Here is an 18,205-nt window from a genome sequence, read left to right on the forward strand (position 1 = left end):
TAAATCTTAACTAAAAATTAGTATGTTTTATAATTTCACCAGATTTGTTTTCAAATAAATTTTAGAGAAACTGGATCTTGGTTGATGATAGTACCATGGAGCTACTTTTTAGAAGAGAAAGCCTAGTAAAACCTCCAAATTTTTCCAATGCTGAAACTGTCAAATCACTGTTGTTTTATTAGAGCAGATCCTAAGGGGATGTGTTTTTGCTTGGCTCCATAATAAAAATCAAAGGGTCCTGTGGAAAGCAGCCACTATGCCTCCAGTTTTGCTGCCTCTGAGATTTGCAGGGCCGTCCTGGGGCACTGCTGCCAGGCCCATCAGGGAGATGCTAGCATTACTCGTTGGCAGCCCTTCTTTTGGAAAGCAACTTCTGAGGGCTGTTTCCTCATGCAATCATGAGCATTTTAGTCCGGAGTGCACAAAGAAGAGGGCGGAACTGTGGGGCTGCAATTAGATCCCTGACCCTAGCTTCAAAATCACGGAGGCCAACTTGGACTGCAGTGAGTGTGCTTGGGGACTCCAGGGTCGGGGCCAGACCCTTTCTGTTCCGTCCAGAAGTCAGCTGGAGAACACCCCTCAGACTCTGTTACAGAGAGTAACACAGTGGGCGTGTAAGAGGCATGTCTTGCCTATAAATAGAACTTGGCTCCTTTAAATTGTCTGAGGTTATATGTGCCTAAATAAAATACCAGATTGGAATTGCAGCCACCCTGAATATTTTCGAAAAGCACCAATATTATTTGAAAACCAAGGAGCCAGCTGAGAAGTGGCTTGGGAAAAAGAAGCGGCTCTTGATGTGGGTTAATGGGCCTTTTGATAAAGGGAGAGTTTCTGACCACCAGTGGAAAACCACTACAAGAGGCTGTCCTCGAGACGTCGTACTAGAGTGTAGAGTGCCTTGTGCCTTGTAGCTGACGTTAGCTTCATGCCATTGTGCAGACGGCCTCCTAGTCACCTGGCCAGTGTTGATCCTGGTTTATCTGCTGTAGTCACTTGCATTTGGAGGGTGAAAACTTCGTGGCTAAGCTTGTGCTGTGTATTTTCAGATTTTCTATCTTGTTCTGCTTTCTTGTTCCTTCCATTGCTTTCTGCAGGTATTTAAACCCATGGTTCAAAAGAGACTATAATGTAGCTAAGTGGGTAGAAGATGTGAATAAAAACACTGAAGGACCCTACTTTAGGTATTTTATAAATTCATTTTCTCTTCCTTTCACACTCTCCCAGCACATACACGTACTGTAGTGTGACTGGCTCTCTCTCCCTTGTTTCTCCTAATACAAGTTCCTGTAGGCGGAAAGGCCCCTTGTTCATTCGCTGCCTTTTGATGTATTTGGCTTCCTGAGCGAGTCTAGTTCTTCTCTGAATGTTTCAAATGAAGCCATTTGAAAAGGGTTGCCATTCAGTGCATGTCCCTGTCACCTTTTGGAGCTTTTTAGTAGCTTTCTCTTCATTTTATGCTATGTAGTGTTCTATGGGCATGAAACATACCCCCCACTAATAAAGAACCACTATTAACCTCAACAATTTAATTTTCATAATCTAGACGTTCCATAATATATTTTTCCTGCTTACCATTAAGAGTGCACAGTGCATAGAAAAACTCAAAGAAAACTTGCAAAGAAATTAAACTGGAATTTTATTTCAAGCAGAAACAATGATTTGATCAAACTGGAAAACAGCTGAGATATTATTGCTCGTGTGATAGCATGTGGTGAGCTTAGCTTTCTCTTCCCGGAGAGCCATTGGCTGGCATTGGGGCTGTGCTGAGAAGAGTATGCTATAGATCCTCCACAAAGCAGTGGAGGCCTTTCATGTTCAAACACGGAAGCAGATAGAAAACAGCCGACTAACAATAAGAGCCTCACGCATTCTGAAACTATCCCGTCTCCCCAATTCCCTGGAGCGTGTACTACAAACCAGAGGCCATTTCCGAAGCCTCGCCATGTCATCTTCCCCCACTCTTTTTAATATAGCTGATTACCTAGAGGTAAATGTCCACTTTATATTAAATTACTTTATGGAAAACTAATGCAAACAGGAAACCGAGCCTCGGTCCCTGCCTCTTCCGAGCACTATTGGAGACTTCATGCTCCGTATTGCCATCACATGGGTCAGCACTGAACAGATATGACATGTGCTATGTCTGTTTAACTCTTGGCACCCACACCAGGTGGACTTTCTCTTCCAGTGTACCGTTTAGTTTAGTTGTGTATAGTTTGAGAAAATGATTAGACCTCCCTGCATTTTACTTTGATCCATAGCTTTCGCGTATACCCCAGGGAAAGCATAACTCCTGCCTGCTCACGAAAATACATCCTGCTTTTACAGTCCACCTTCCTCTCCTTCCCTGCCCTCCGCTTGCCCCACACTGCCCCACACTGAACCTCATAAACATATACACTCACATTCAAACACCCCACCTCCACCCGTAGCTCCCACGATGGCCAACAACAAGAAGACAGGTAAGATGGTTTTGATGTTATGTGGAATCTTGGCTCACCTGCAGTCCTATTTTTTTTTCTTTTTCTGTATCAGGCTTTTGGGCAGATTGTAATTTGTCCCATCCATGGAACCAAAACAGCATGAGTTTGGTCCTACATAGGTTAGGACTTTTATTTCTAAATTGACAGCATTTATACAGAGTAATTTATGAAATGGTACCCTGGAAGAGTCTATGCACCTCCCCTGGGTGAGCTGAGAAGTTGGTGTAACTCAAGAGAGTCCCCATTTCTTAAAGTCAGTCCCCCGAGTCTGCCCAGAAGCTGTCTGACTGCGCACCATTTGGATGGGGAAATGCTTCAGCACCCCTGGTTGCACGAGCCAAGCTTTGAGAGAAATCCAAGAGGGTTTCTTTATCTCATCTTTTAGTCAGAGATGTTAGTACCTACAGCACAAAGTCACATTAGGAATTGATAATGAGAAATCTATATTTTGTTTAAATGATAAAGCTCCTGGACAGTTGTGATCTCGCTGTCTTTTTAGATCAATAAGGCTTGTGCAGGTAAGACTTGGAGGTCAGCTCTGGATCTCAGTGGCAGTGGAAAATAATTGAGATAGGTCCTAGCTTGAGCACCATGATTCTGTTCTACCCTCCAACCAGACCAACCCCTTAGGCCTAAGTGTATTCTCACCTAGGCCTGGGCTTCACCAACCTTGTGCTTGAGCTCTCTTGACAAAGTCCACAGACAAGGACACAGGTCACCTTCTTAATCACACATGTTCCATCCCTCCAGCATGTAGTGGAGATGTAGTAGATGACTGTGCTCCCAGTGTATCCATGCCACTGGAAAAGTGCAGGTGCAATCAGAGGAAAAGCTTCGGATCACCACCCCCAGATCCTGGGAGCAGTTCTGCCCAGGACACTGCCTTTTAAGTCCCCAGGAGGTGTCCGTGCTCTTGAGAGCTGTCCAACTGATCACTCATCTGATCACTCATTTCACCAGATGATCTATGGAAACCACAATAGCTCTGCAAGCAAATTCTAGAAAGTAAGGTGTCAAATGCCCATTGTATATCTGTTTCTCACATCCCAAGAGGTAGGCATTCTTGGCTCCTTTCTGTGCACGGAGGAAACTGGGGTACAAAGACTTATCCAAAGTAGCCCATCTCATAAACATCCGAAACAGAACTGGAGCGTGGCTGTTCGCTGACTCTCAAGACCGTTCCCTCTCCCATCTCTCAGTGATTGCTGTAAGGCTGTAGAGGGTCTGGACGCTCAGTTCCTCACCAAGGACACTTCAATCCTTCTGGAGCAGATTATTATAAAATTAGCATGTGAACACAAGTGTCCCCTTCCGGGATTTACAGACCTGTCTGTAAAGGAGCCCAGAAGTATGATACAGTCCCAAGGTGCACCGCAGTCCATTGGCAGACAAGCATGCCTTCATTACATAACTCTAGGGTGCCCCCATTGTAGTTATTATGGTTTTAAAAACTGTCATAAGGATCGATGGCTAATATTTATCCAGAAATTCATTTTGCTTTGTAACTGAATGAGAGTGGCTGATACTTGGCTAAAGGGAAGCCAGATTAGAATTAAAGGCCTTCCATCAGCAGCTGTGATAGATTGTCAGTTCATTTTCCCTAAGCTAACTGACCTTGCCTTGTTCTCTTCCATTTTGATCCATACCAGAATCCCTTTTCTGTCTTTCTACCACTAAAAATGTCCTGCTTGGCTTCTCACCTTCCCTTTAGGGCCCAAAGTCTGCATTCGCTAGAGTTCTGCTGTGTGAAGTCATGCAAAATGACTTCTGTGGGGGTCTGAAGAACACCTCCTGTTTTGTTTGGTTTTTAACTCACTATTGGTGGTGCCCATGCAAAGATGATTTCAGAACAAGGCCGAGTGCTCAGTCACCTCTCATTGGAATGGTTTTGAATGTTACAGTGTTGATCATTTGAGCCCATGGCCAAGTTAAGGCTGATGTGACTATGACACTGTAAGCTAATAGCTCATGCTACACACACACACACACACACACACACACACACACACACACACACCTGCTGCAGCAAACTAAAATGAGCACTTGGTTCCATGACCTTAAAATAAATAAAATTTATTTGTATATCTGACTACTTTACCCGAACTTTGAATCTTTTAAATTTCATGATGATTTAGCTAAAAAGCTGGATGAGGGTCATTATAGAAGCATCTACATCCAAGTTTCACACCCCTTTTATACATATTGTGTCTGCTTCCTAACAATCATGGTCCTATTTATTCTTAATTTACTTTAAAAACTACTTAGTTTTTAAATTATAAATCTGTGTACCAGGAGCACACTTTCTGCACTATATGAATTCCGTCCCCAGAACCCACACGAAGAAACTAGGAATGGTGCCTTGTGCTTGTAAATCCCAGTTCTGGTTTAATGACCAGGCAGCCTATCTTAACCCTAGGCCTGTGAGACACAGTCTCAAAAGATAAGGTAGGTTGCACCTGACGAACAATACCAGAGGCTGAAGTACCCTGTGCACATGTACTTGTATATACATGCACATCTTCACAGACACACACAGACAGACACACACATACACACACGCACGCACACTATGCAGAACTGAAGCGATATTAAAGTACTATTACTCTTAGTTACTTTCACCTTCCCAGTCCACAGAGTGTCAGCATAAGAGAAGCCTAGTAGCCTTCTGGCTGCCTTCCAGCAGTCCCTGGTAGGGAGCCATCCTGAGTAAGTTTTGAACAAACACAGAAGGAACATTAGGAGTTAGGTTTAAAAGTGAATAGAGCCGCTCTTGATTTTTAAAATCAATCAAGAATGTTTACCTGGATCTCAGAGTATATAGGAAAAGGCATTTTTCAAGTGTTAGATTGAATTCAGCATCTTAAAAATGAAAATTAGTTTGAGAGCCATGGAGTCTTGCCCTGCCCGATGTTTGATGGCCGCAGTACCAGGCTGATGCGTCACGGCAGAGGAGGACCTGAGTTGCCATGCAGTGGTCTAACCAGTTCAGTGGTCTTCCATTTGAGCTCCCACAGATAAGCTAGGCACAAACACGTCTCTCCTAGCGTGCTCAGCACAGTCACAAGTATTGCAGCTACAATAGGAAGAGCCAACCTCAGTGTACGGCTGCTGCTTTCCGAGAAACACTGATCTAGGGATGAAGTAGACCGTTTTTGTATGTTCTCATCAGACTTTGTTTGGCTGAAACTCTGCACTCCTTACTGCTTGCATGTCTACTAATTTGTTATTAAAACCCTTGTATTCCCCTTTGCTCTTCACAACTAACACACGGGCCTCTGATGCATGAGTTTTGTGTAGAGTATGACTTAGCAACCGATGAATATATCCGTGGTTATGTTTTAAGATCTTACTTGAGATTATTGTACTTGGAGAAGCATTTTAAGTGGTAAAATAAAGTAGAATGTTAATATGCTGTTTACTTAATTTACTGTGATGAGTTCTTAGAAAATTTCCCCCTTTTCCATGTTACTTTGTTATTGTAAATGAAATTTCATTATTGGCTTTGTAGTTTAAGAGAACGGTTCTGTGTAGTGCCAGCTAGACATTCCATCACTGCTGATGAATTAGGAAGCTAAATTCACAGCATTCCAGAGCGACAGTTGCCTCCCCAGTAGTTAAAGCTCTGCTGTAGACACTCAGTGAAAGTGGCTATCAGGGGCTTGTTCTGAGTCTGCTCTGTAGATATTTGGAGAGTGATACCAGGCATGACATAATATGTATTTCTTATATTCTCGGCATCTCAGGACCCTGTCTCCTGCCAAGTCTCCTTCTTCATCCACTGGGTCTATTGCCTCCAGCAGAAAATACCCGTACCCGATGCCTCCGCTTCCTGATGAGGAGAAGACAGTGAACCGACAGAGTGCCAGGGTACACAGCCATTCCTGCATGCTCTGTCCTTGGTCATTATTCACTGTATTTGAGTTTACTTTTCATCTGCTACCCACCCCCATTTTTGAGACAGAATTTGGTTATGTAGCCCAAGTCGAATTCAAGCTCACGAGAATCCTCGCTCCAGCCTGCTGAGTGCTGGGATTACAGGCACTCCCATTACGCCTGGTTCTAGAAGTGTGTGTGTGTGTGTGTGTGTGTGTGTGTGTGTGTGTAATCTATATCTGTCTGTTTGTCTATACCTTTTTTAAGACAGGGTTTCTCCATGTAGTCTTGACCAGCTTGGTCTCAAACTCAGAAAACCACCTGCCTCTGCCTCCTGAAAATTAGAATTAAATGCATGTGCCCCCACTGCCAGGCCCAGTACTGTATACTTATGTCTTTATTTTTCATTATTGTTTTACTCATCTCTGGGTTTGAAAAAAAGGATGTGTTTTGCTTTAAGAAACGTTGAAAAATCTTTTCAATATCCCTGTCATGGAATTCCAAAGACTAAGTTAGTTCCTTCTTCATGTCTAGTTTGATTGCTCAAGTCTCCCACTGCCTTGCTACAACTCAACAGGAGTTTAGAAATAGGAATCTCTGACAGAAACCCAGATTAGTGTCTTGGTACCAAGGGTAGAATTTAGATACAAAGGGGAAATATTTGAAAAATCTGTAATATTGAAAGAATACTACAAAGGGGTATGGTAAAAATTTAACAGAATTTTCAATTTTTTTTTTAAGTAAACATGGTTTTATGGTAAGGAGAATTAGTCCCAGGCCCTTGATGTCTTGGTAGAAAATGAAATGCTGTAACTCTGTGCCATACTTATGGTCTCCAAAAGCCAAGATTTAACAAGGTTGATTTTTATTATATTTATTTATGTGCACGTGTGTGAAAGGATCTGTGCATTTGAGTGCAGGTTTCATGAAAACCGGAAGAGGACATCATTGGATCCCCTGGACCTAGAGTTGCGGCAATTTTGAGCTGCCTCACATGAGTGCTGGGGACCAAACTCTAGTCCTCTGCAAGAGCAGCATACATTCATAGGCACTGAGCCATCCCTCCTGCCCCCAGAAAGCCAAATTCAAAGCAAGTATGGAGATATTCATCCTGATGATAAAAACAGAATTTACCAGAAACTCTATTTAAACATTAGCTCCCTTGTGCACCTTCGTCAGTATACCCTGCCTCACAGAATTCCCCAGTGCATCCATTCTGTGAAATTTGGGATAAAGTGGAATTTGGAAAGTCAGTCCAGTCCTCAAAGGCTTCAGTGAGATGAGGACCTGGAAAGAATGATCACTGATGTCCAGACTGTCATGGCTAACTGGCTATGAGCCAACATTATGGCCAACATTATGATGTTGCTCTTAGGAGAAAAAAAAAGTCAAAAGGTGAAGCACAGGGTTTTGAGAATTTTTATATCTGAAGGAGTTTCAGAGCCTAAGAGATAGTGAATTAAAATTTTGGGGTCATTTGTATTTTAACTTGACCAACTGGGCGGGGGGGACCACCAGACAAACAAGCAAACAAACACCACCACCAAACAAAAACACAAAACAAACACAGCTGGTCAGGTCACTGTAAACATAAAGTCTGTAGAAATAAGAAATGACATTTGTTCATTGTGAAAACTACCTCTGTATGTCAGTGCTGGATATAGTATAAGATGAAATTGAAGAATAATTCATGTAAACACTCTTTTTGGGCCATCAGCTCACAGAAAAATGGCACACAGACTTATTATTATTAATTATGGATGCTCAGCCTTAGCTCAGGTGTGTTTCTAACTAGCTCTTATAACTTAACCCACATTCTTCCACATGTTTGTTACCCCATCTCCATTTTGCCCATCCTGCTTATTCCACCTTTGGCTGGCGACCACGCCTTTCTTCTTCCCAGAGTTCTTTCTGTACAGAAGTCCCGCCTACACCTACTGCTCAGCTGTTGGTCAATTAACTTTTTACAAAAGCAATCACACTGACACATCTTCACACAGTTAAAGGAATATTCCACAACAAACTCAGATTTCCGGGACTAGATTTTCAGGCTTTGTTGCTTGACGTCAGGCGTTTGTGGTATGCTCTATGATAGTCAAGGTGCTGTGGTCCTTCCCTCCCCAGAGCGTTAAGTCTAGCACTTCACGTCTCCTCCAGATAAATTGTCTGCATCACTGTTTTGCTCCATCAAGCTGGGGGGTGTTCTCTCAGATGTCACCATGGCCAGTGTAGATTATTAAAGATGTTAACATATAAGAACTCATGGAAATGACAGTTCCCAGGAGAAATGGTGTCCCGTGCTCTTCTCGAGGGCTGAGCACTGTGATGGCGAGGACTGTACTCCGAGACAGTGGTATAGAAGTTCTGACTTGGTACAGTCATGAGCAATATAGAAGAATCCTGCTGAGTAGGTCGCCCTTGTCTCCTAGATGTCTTGGTGGGGTGTGGAAAACTGCATCAGCGAGCCTGCCGTTACAGCCACACAGGTGTGGGCAATCATGTCTGTTGCTACTGCTGATGTTGTAGTTGTCTTATTTGTTTCTGTTCAGGATAATCATGACTTTTAGTTTTCTTCATTCAATGCTTTTGTTTTGTGTTTATTTGTTTGTTTTTTCCTGCAAGCTCGCTGAGGCCTAAGTCCATCTCCTACCCCAGATCACTGTCTAAGCATTCATACTTTCCTTGTCTGAGACACCCTGTAGTACTCTGTTTCCTCTCTACTTCAAAAGAGACTTAGATTTGAAAGTTCCCATTGGGTTCCAAATAACAAAGGTTTTTATTTTTTTATTTTTATTTTTTTGGTTTTTTCTTTTCTTTATTTTATTTTATTTATTTATTTATTAAGGATTTCTGCCTCCTCCCCGCAACTGCTTCCCATTTCCCCCCCCCCCTCCCCCCATCAAGTCCCCCTCCCTCATCTGCTCAAAGAGCAATCAGGGTTCCCTGACCTGTGGGAAGTCCAAGGACCGCCCACCTCTATCCAGGTCTCATAAGGTGAGCATCCAAACTGCCTAGGCTCCCCCCAAAGCCAGTACGTGCAGTAGGATCAAAAATCAACTGCCATTGTTCTTGAGTTTTCAGTAGTCCTCATTGTCCGCTATATTCAGTGAGTCCGGTTTTATCCCATGCTTTTTCACACCCAGGCCAGCTGGCCTTGGTGAGTTCCCGATAGAACATCCCCATTGTCTCAGTGTGTGGGTGCACCCCTCGTGGTACTGAGTTCCTTGCTCGTGCTCCGTCTCCTTCTGCAAAGGTTTTTAAAAAAACATTTACAACTTATTTCCATTTTCTATATATGAGTACACATATGCATGTGTGTGCATTGTGTGTATTCCTGGTACCTCCAGAGGCTAGAAGAACATGCTGGACCCACTAGAATCGGAGTGATAGACAGTTGTAGACTGTCACGTAGGTGCTGTGAATTGACTGAGTCCTCTTGCGGCGGGGGGGGGGGGGGAGGCAAGTATTCTAAACTATACCTCTCCAGCTCCAGAACAGATCTTTTTACTGGCCTGAGGTGGGTAGCTCAAGTGGCTCTGCCATGCCTGTGGAGTGTGCTGTAATTTCTGTTGGAACAAAAATTCCAAAAAAGTTTGGGCAAGCATGTTAAAGTAACCTACCTAGAAAGATACACTTAACTCAGTATGGTACCATGTGACTAAAGCCCTGGATAGGTAGAAGAAGGAGGTTAGGCAACTAAGACAAGCCTCAGATACATAGTGAGTTGGAGGCCAGCCTGGGCTACATGATACTCTGTCTCACAAAATAAGACAGGAAAGAAATATACTAATTGTGTTGTCTCCTTTACTCCCCCCAAATTTACGTGCCGTGAAATATCTCATATATCCTGTTAAAATGGAATTTGGGTGGAAGTCAAATATAACCTAAGCCGCTCTAATAATACTTCATTTGTTTTTGTGTAAAATATTTATATATGAGTCATATAGACTGCACTATATTTCACTGGCAGACCCCCTTCTCTGGTGCCTGTCTGAGCGTGCCAGAGTTGTTTGAGGTCCATGAAGACAATTGATGCACAAAGTAGATCTGACCAGGCTCAGCATGAAGAACCGGTAGTAGAAGCAAGGGAAAGGGAGGATGGGGAAGCACGCATCCTTCCACTCCAGCACGCAGGCTCCTAGAGGACAGTTTGCTCGCAGTCAGTGCTACAGTTGGAAGTGCGTGGCGTGTTCATAGGCCCACAGTAGTGTTTACGGGATGGTGTTGGTATCAATGGAGTCAAACTTCTTAGCCTTGACTGGACATGGGAATTGTCTTTAGAGCTCCAGAGTATTTTAAAGCTAAATCCCACCTGTGGGAGTTTGATTTAGGTGGTGTGGATTTTAAACCTTCTGCATATTAGGACTGAGGAGTTGGCTCAGTTGGTAATGTGTTTGCTGTGCATGCATGAAGACCGTAGTTCAAATTCCCAGTGCCCATGTAAAAGGCCGGGTATGGTGGTGCATGTGTGTACTCCTAGAGGAGGCAGAGGCAGGAGGAACCCTGGAGCTTGCTGGCCAGCTAGTCTTCCCAAACCCATGAGTTCCAAGTTCAGAGACTTCATCTCAAAAAGTGAAGTGGAGAAACTTGAACAAAGACACTTGACTTTGACCTCTCATCTCTACGTGCACAGGCATGTGTGTGTGTACATCTGTTATGTGTGGACACACATGCATACACACACACACACACACACACACACACACACTTTCTCCAGATGTGTTTACAAAGCTGTGATTGAGAAGCACTATTCTGTTGGGAAACTAAAGGGAATAGGCAGCTTAAAAATAATATTTACAAGTTTGCAATTTGAGAGATATAATGTTTATTTGAAATTTTAATGACATGAAATGATGGTTTTTTGGTTTTCATCAAAGGTGGCAATTGTTAGAATGGTTGGTATTGGAGCCGGGAGATGGCCTAGAGAGCGAGGAATTTGCTGTGGAGGCGTGCAGACCTGAGTTTGGTGCATGTGCCTTTAGAGGCAAGGTGAATTCCAAGAGTTCACTGTCTTAAGGAAATGAGATGGGGATCACTAGGGGAAGATACCCAAAGTCCTTGTCTGGCCTCCTTAGGCCTTTCCATGGCATGTGCACGTTCTCATACATGTGCCCTTCACACACAAAGAAGCAAGGTTAATAGCAGGTTCAGAGAGAGCTAAAAGTTCGTGTATTTCTTTTATCTGTTTATTAGGTGAGAGCATGCACCATCGCTACTGACCTATGGTTGGAAAGTCCGCCTTCTGCTTTCCCAGTGTCTGATTTTGCCTTCCTCTCTCCGCAGCTATGGGAGACGTCCATTTAAGAACAACTGTTTACATGTGTCACATCGAAACTGTTTACTTCAACTTTTATAGGAACCTAGCCACCCAGACTCACTGCAATCTGTCTGCTCTTCAGACGCTTTGAAGGCCCTCTGAGATGTAGAGAAGAGGAAGCCACGGCTCACACCTGGATGGCATTTCCTTTTTGTCATCGGCATAAGGTTTAGCCAAACAGTAAAGAACTCCTGAAATGTCACACTATGACACAGAACCACTTATGGTCTGGTATTGGTATGTTAATGGATAATCTGCATGACAGATATATGTAGAATATCAATAAAATTAACTCACATGACCCAAATGTCGCAGGTTTTCCTGAGGGACCGAAGTGGATTCAGAACTGGGCATTCTGAAACACATCCTCATTGCAAGCAGTAATGCCGTATGCATGAAGCTTCTGTTTATTGTTTTCCATAGACAAGGAAAAACATCCCATAATAGAACTAGCATGCAGGGCTGAGGCATATAGGACTTTTCTGCAGGTTGCAAGACTGTAACGCTTTGAGAGGCCAATACCCATATGCTAACTTTAAACATGTATTTTTATTTTTTTTTTACTTTTCATATTTATACTAGCATACAAGGACAACTGTACATATGTAAACATTTTTAAATTTAAAAAGTAACTGTTACATATAAGTGTATTTTGCCAAATGCCTAAAAACAGTCAGTCACGACTCTACCATTGTCCTTCATCCTGTAGTCTTCAGAGTGTCAGTGGACGGTGTTGTGAATATAGCGGTCAATGCTGTAAAAGTATCTTTCTATACCCGGCATTCATCTAAAGCGTGTGACTTCCCTTTCAAGAGCGTACAGTCTGGAGGAGGTTTTGTTGAGTAAGTGATCAAAATGCTCAGATAAACGTCGGCCTTTGCATCTGGCCGAAGGTGGAGTCCAGATGTGTGGTAGCCGTGCAGCCTCAGGACACGCTGGAGCTGGCAGGTTCTCTCGGAATCTGCCAGCTTGTCTATTCCATGTCTAAGACGCACGGTTCCTGTCACAGTAGCCGTTCTTGCTCAGTACCAGGGCACATCAGCTAATCTTACCTGGAGGCCATGGGATGCCTCCCCTCCAGAAGGTTCTTGCTGAGACGGATTGGACGCACGAAAGACACAGACCACTGAGTGGCTAACTCCCATCTGGCCAATACCTGAGCCCTTTCTGGCCTGAAGTTTGGGTTTCTTAACAAAATCCTTTCAGCCATTATTACCCGTGGAAGGAGTGATCTGTTTTCACAACTTTAATGCATTTCTCATCACTGGGATGTAAGTCCCAGCAGGCCGTTCTGGCTGACTTTGAAGAAGATGGTGGATAGAAGACTCAACAAGGCATATAAGTTTAAATGAAGTCTAAGGCTACGTAGATGCAGGAGCTGCAAAGATAGCCACCAGCCTGCAGGGAGAAGAGCCACCAGGGGTTTTGATCCTTTAAAAAAAATGAGTATTCTATGTGAAATCTTATCATTTAAAATGAAAAGTTAATAACTTTTCTAATACAGTTTTACCACTCAAATTTGATAGCTCAGTCACACGCTCTGCTGTGGAATACACTTCTGACCCCGCCCCCATCCTTACTGCTGTATGTGAGGATGGGGCCCTCAGACGAGACCTCAGAAATATGCTCTACATTTGATTTCTTTCACAAGTGTCCAGGGACACAATTTGTCTCACCTCCATGTGGATATTCTTAGATGTTCAAACCTAAGGGCCAGATTAGAAGGCAGTGGTATAACTCAGTTCATGTCTTTTGTAATGGTCCACTCTTCAGAAACACTTTGAAGATGTTAGAAAACCAAGTTAATCAGACAAAATTATACAGCAAAAACAGCGTTTATCACGACAGGAAAGGATGGAGTTTGCTGATGGCTCACTAAGACAGCCTCAGACAAAGGCGTGGATGAGTTGAGCAATGTCTCCACTGAACTTCAGGCCAGGACAGAAGGGCAGGCAGATGACCGAGGAAAAGATGTAGCAAATGAAGTGACTTTTGAACAAGATCGCTTCAAGTGTGCACTGAGTGTTTTCTGGCATTGCGTATATAGAAGGCTAGTATAATATAAGGTTTATTTTGGCTACAAGAGAAGAGTTTATACCTTTGAATGAAGATGCCTCGTGTAAATATGCTTTGTATTAGAGTTAGTTACATAAATCCTGGCTTGGGAATTCACAAGTGGCTAGCTAGTGAGCTGGTTCTCTGTCTCCCCACCTGTCTTTCCTCATCAATAATTTTTTTTCCTGAAGTTATTATTGAAAATTACAATCATTATCACGTGCCTTTTGGGAAAGACGGCTGCTTTAGTTTGTAATCCCCATATGTAATGGGATGAAAAGGATTTTCTTGACTTGCAGAGTGATTTTCGGAATATAAGAGCTTTAATGTTTTCATCAAGGTATCTGTCTGCCATGTTTAAGCATTCTTAGACTTGTTTCTGGAATTAACACGCTTTCGTGTTGACGGCTAGCTTCAAGAAGTATGTATCAGTGCACTCGCCAATATTGGTGTTGTAGATCATTCCATCCAACTATGTATGACTTCACTCACTGAGGTAGACAGAGTAGACTCATGGAACCAAGGACAAGCACAATGATTATTCCTTTTTTAAATGTCTATTTTGAAGGGGAACTTTGAAGCTCGGTAGTGGTTTGAGTCACACAACTAACACCCACACTTCCCAGTGTGCCGTGGGGCCATTACTCCATGGATAAGGGCAGTAATGTGTTCGTTGGCTGCCGTTTCTCTTTCCAATACTGCAGATAGCCCAAAGGCCTGGGATGTTCTTGTCCATTATCATAAAGGAACGTTTAACTCTTCCCAGTGTGTGTCCAGGGAAGGCCTGCAGTAACAGAGAATCCTTAAAGAACAGACTGGCTAGACCAACACTTCCTAGCTACTTTCCTTAGATGGGAAACCTTCCTCCAGCAGCAGCCAGATAGAAAATGACCATAGACGTGCAGTCTGCAGAAAGGGGGAGATGGGCGCTACTTGGACGGGCAGCACACGATTATCAGTGTTCTGCAGTGGCTGAACCATACATCCCAGCCCCTCACTTAGATGCTAAATGAGAAATAACACATCTTTAGGTTCCTTAACAGAAACATTGCCTGGGGTTGAGATGCCTTCTGAGTGCTGTAACCTGGGCGCTTTATTTTGTTATACAGTTTCTTTTCTTCGTGTTTCACACGGCTTTTAAAATACTGTTTGCCCAGAATGTCAGCCCCACATAGAATTTACGTATGAAAGATTGATGGTGTGTCTCAAAGCAGTCACAGTAACGAGAGAATTAAATATTCTCTGTCTTCCCAGGGTGTGGGTGGGAGGCTGCTGTGTGTTCCGGGACAGATCCACATGGCTTCTTCTGCTGTCCTTACGTATCTGCATGATTTCTTCCTGCCCGTTACCCTCTGCCTCTGGAGTTACTTTACCTGTTGTCCTTTGCTGTTTTTTCATGGTTACCTTTGAGCCAGGGAAAGTATGCCATTTCTCCTCTCTTCTTCCAGGATTTCAGCCAGGTTTGTTCATTTATTCATTTCACCCTGCCATTTTCTATGGTCATATAGTTCTATCTTAACCTCAAATTTAGACAGTTCCTTAGATATGCCCCTGTTTTTCAATATAATAATTGCCTATTTAAAGGTAAGATTATTTTTATCTTACTAAAATGTAAAGGGAAAGAAGCCTATCTGGCAGTTGCCGTCTGCAGGAGGAGGAGAATAAAGTTCGCAACTGATGGGAATAAGGAGGAGGCAGGACCCCTGACCCCTGTCCGCACAGCCAGATGGCACCACTGTCACCTGCACCCACCATTTCTTCCCCTGAAAATATAGTCAAGATGAATTTTTCATTCTTATTCTACTAGCTTTGTATGAAAAGCTGCCATTTCTGTGGAAAAGGGCTTCATTTAGCGCTCAAGTACTCACTTTTCTCCTGTAGGGTAGTCAAGACTACTCTGACTTAGATGAAGGGTCTATTCTCTGGGCACCAGAGAGTTAAGGCCTGGGGTGAACAACTTCTCCTTTGCTGTACTGTAAAGAATTCAATCGACAGTTGTGAAAATTGGCCGAGGCAGCTGCCCATCTGTCTGTGTGCGCAGCATGCTGTTAAATTGTCCCTGCTGGTCGCCGTTGGCGCTTGCTGACAGCGTACGCTCTGTGGGACAGGGTCTTGCAGCTCTCAGAGTTTTCCTACCATGCCTGCAGGTGCAGAACAAAACTGCCCCAGACTTGGAAAGCAGAAGGTAACATTTTCATTCCCATATCGGTCACAGTTATGTCAGTCCTCAACATGTAAGTAGAAAATCAAAACTTAAGACGCCAGTGGCCGTTGTATTCCTGCCCTTCATAGCCATGGCCTTAGAAAACAGTATCATTACTATGGGTTTTGATGGCTGCTTCTAGATCCTTCCTTCTTCCGTAGTTCCCCATTCAGTAGCTGTGCAGGACTTTTCCTCTCGCTAAGAAACGTCCCCTAGCATGCAGGCGAAAGTTGGGAGAAGCACAGGCATGCAGAGGAGGGAGATTAGCTTCCATTTCCTTTCCACATGCTGCTTTGACTGTGCACCTTGGAAGGTACTACGAAATGGGTCTCAGGGTATAGATCTCAGGAAGGGAATAAGCAACAGGGAGTTTGGGAGATGCTGGGTCCTTTAGCCCCAGCACGAGACCATAGTGCACATCCATTGAAGCAGGCACAAGAGCTCAAGATGGCCACTGGCCATGCTGGCCATACTGGGCGCCAGCAGCAGACTTAGGTGCTTTGTGGTCTTCTGGAGTGTTAGTTCTCTCTGTAGTCTACTGTCCAGTGCAGTGTCCCGGATGCACTGGTCATTGGCCTGCAGCACACTGGGAGGGGCTTTGGAAGTGATAGGGGTGTTGATCACAGGCAGCCATGGGATCAAATCCAAACAAAAATGTATTTTATTCTGTTTGATTTTACAAAAAGGCATACAGTGAGATGAAGCACTCTTATTAAGTTAATGCACACAAGGCCCTCAGGTCTGTTTGTGAGCAAAGGTTAGTCTCCCCTAAATGTATGCAGATGCTTGTGTGCATATTCTGCATTCAATTTACACCATTCTGGGACATGATGCGTTCTGATGGTTGAGTTTTAAAATAATGCAAATAGCCCAAATCTTTAAATATAGCGGTGCTACGTTTTATCAGATAACACAATACAGAAAGTGCTGAAATGAATCCTGACACTTAGGAGGAACACAGGAGTTCCTGTTAAATTATACACTTGTATCACTGCCTGATATGAACCCCACTTTTCCTTTTTAATCCAGCACAATGTCAAACTGTGATTCCGTGGCTCCTCTTTTTAATGGGTACAAATAACCCAACACTTTTTTTTAATGGAAAAAAATTTTTTTTAAACACTAACTGTGAAGTGCTTAGTAAAAGGTTCCTTCAGGATTCAGAGCATTTTTTTTTAACTTGTTGGAAGACTTTGCCCTCCAAACTAGCATTTCCGATGGCAATCACCAGAAACGGCTCATTTCACCTAATTAAAGCAATTCATGCTAGTGGACATTAGGTCTCTGCCAGGGCTTCCCCCACCACAGCCTCCAAGACAATAGACGCCACCCCATGGGGCACGCTAACAGCATCAGTGTGGTTCACTTCACGGAAGTAGGTACTCAAGTGTATATACTTAGATTCACATCATTTAAGCCTCCTCTCTGCTACTCGGCACGCACGTCAGGTTCTTATGCTATTTGAAAACTCCTGGGTTTTGGCAAACACCAACAGAAATGTAAATGGTGATTGCTGTCCCGAGCAAGCGTGGTTTGTTTTATGGCTGTTCAAGTTAAAAAGTTGTTCTCGTGTTGTAGGTAAACAAATCTTGTTGTTTTTAAAAGGTCACTGTAACTCGAGATTTAACTTCCTGGCACAATTTTATTAGTGTTCACTTCTGAAGCTAATAAGATATCAGAGTTTTCTATGTTACTCTCATTGTGACATCAGTAAAGTGACTTTCAATAAAAGCTTTATGTTATTTTGATGCACAGCTCTTTCATGTTTTTCTTCCTGGCCAGCGTCTCTGAGAAGCTATCAGAAGATTCTGTTCTCATGGTCCCCGAGGAGACAGGAGAAAACTTGGTATTCCATTTGTTGGGCTGTTCCTTTGGTGAGGAAGCAAGGGACTTGCTTCCCGAATGCTCTCCTGTCCTGTGATGCTCAACTCTTGATGGAGAATTGCCTTGAACTACTGATTGCTAAAACCTGCATCCCAGAAACACAATTTATAATGCTTGAGGATGTACCCAAAAGCAAATTCAGAACCAAAACCTAAATAGCACATCTTTGGGTTTATTCAAATGACAGGGCAGCTTAAATATGGGTCATCAACTTGGGGCAGTTTCTTTATTGTATTAGCTTAGGAAATTATTATTTCTTTAAACTATAATTTCCTTAAAAGATCTTGGTCAGTTTAAACCCAGCCTCCTAGCCCTCCTTGGTCCTTTTCTGGGCAGCCTGGTCCCAGGTTAAAGCAGTGCTTTGTGACATTGCAGATAAAACACTTG

The 18,205-nt window shown here is 43.3% G+C and overlaps 1 protein-coding gene across 9 annotated transcripts in view; it reads left to right on the plus strand.

Annotated features, from left to right (window-relative positions):
• LOC121434714 (disintegrin and metalloproteinase domain-containing protein 22) overlaps window positions 1-17,682 on the plus strand; it is a 224,827-nt gene extending 207,145 nt beyond the window's left edge. For 4 of the 9 annotated variants that reach the window (XM_041633616.1, XM_041633619.1, XM_041633618.1 and 1 more), the window contains 3 exons: window positions 2,436-2,465; window positions 6,230-6,353; window positions 11,643-17,682. In XM_041633616.1, the coding sequence (XP_041489550.1) occupies window positions 2,436-2,465; window positions 6,230-6,353; window positions 11,643-11,663 (175 nt within the window). In that variant the 3' untranslated portion in view covers window positions 11,664-17,682. Of the gene's footprint in view, window positions 1-1,097; window positions 1,185-2,435; window positions 2,466-6,229; window positions 6,354-11,642 lie in introns of all 9 variants that reach the window. The other 5 variants (XM_041633620.1, XM_041633622.1, XM_041633625.1 and 2 more) reach the window with 2 other exon arrangements.
• The last annotated feature ends 523 nt before the right edge of the window (window positions 17,683-18,205 follow it).

The sequence above is a fragment of the Microtus oregoni genome, unplaced genomic scaffold, assembly GCF_018167655.1.
Source record: "Microtus oregoni isolate MIOR12 unplaced genomic scaffold, Mior012 000044F_ref0000062, whole genome shotgun sequence".
In the NCBI taxonomy this organism is placed as follows: domain Eukaryota; kingdom Metazoa; phylum Chordata; class Mammalia; order Rodentia; family Cricetidae; genus Microtus; species Microtus oregoni.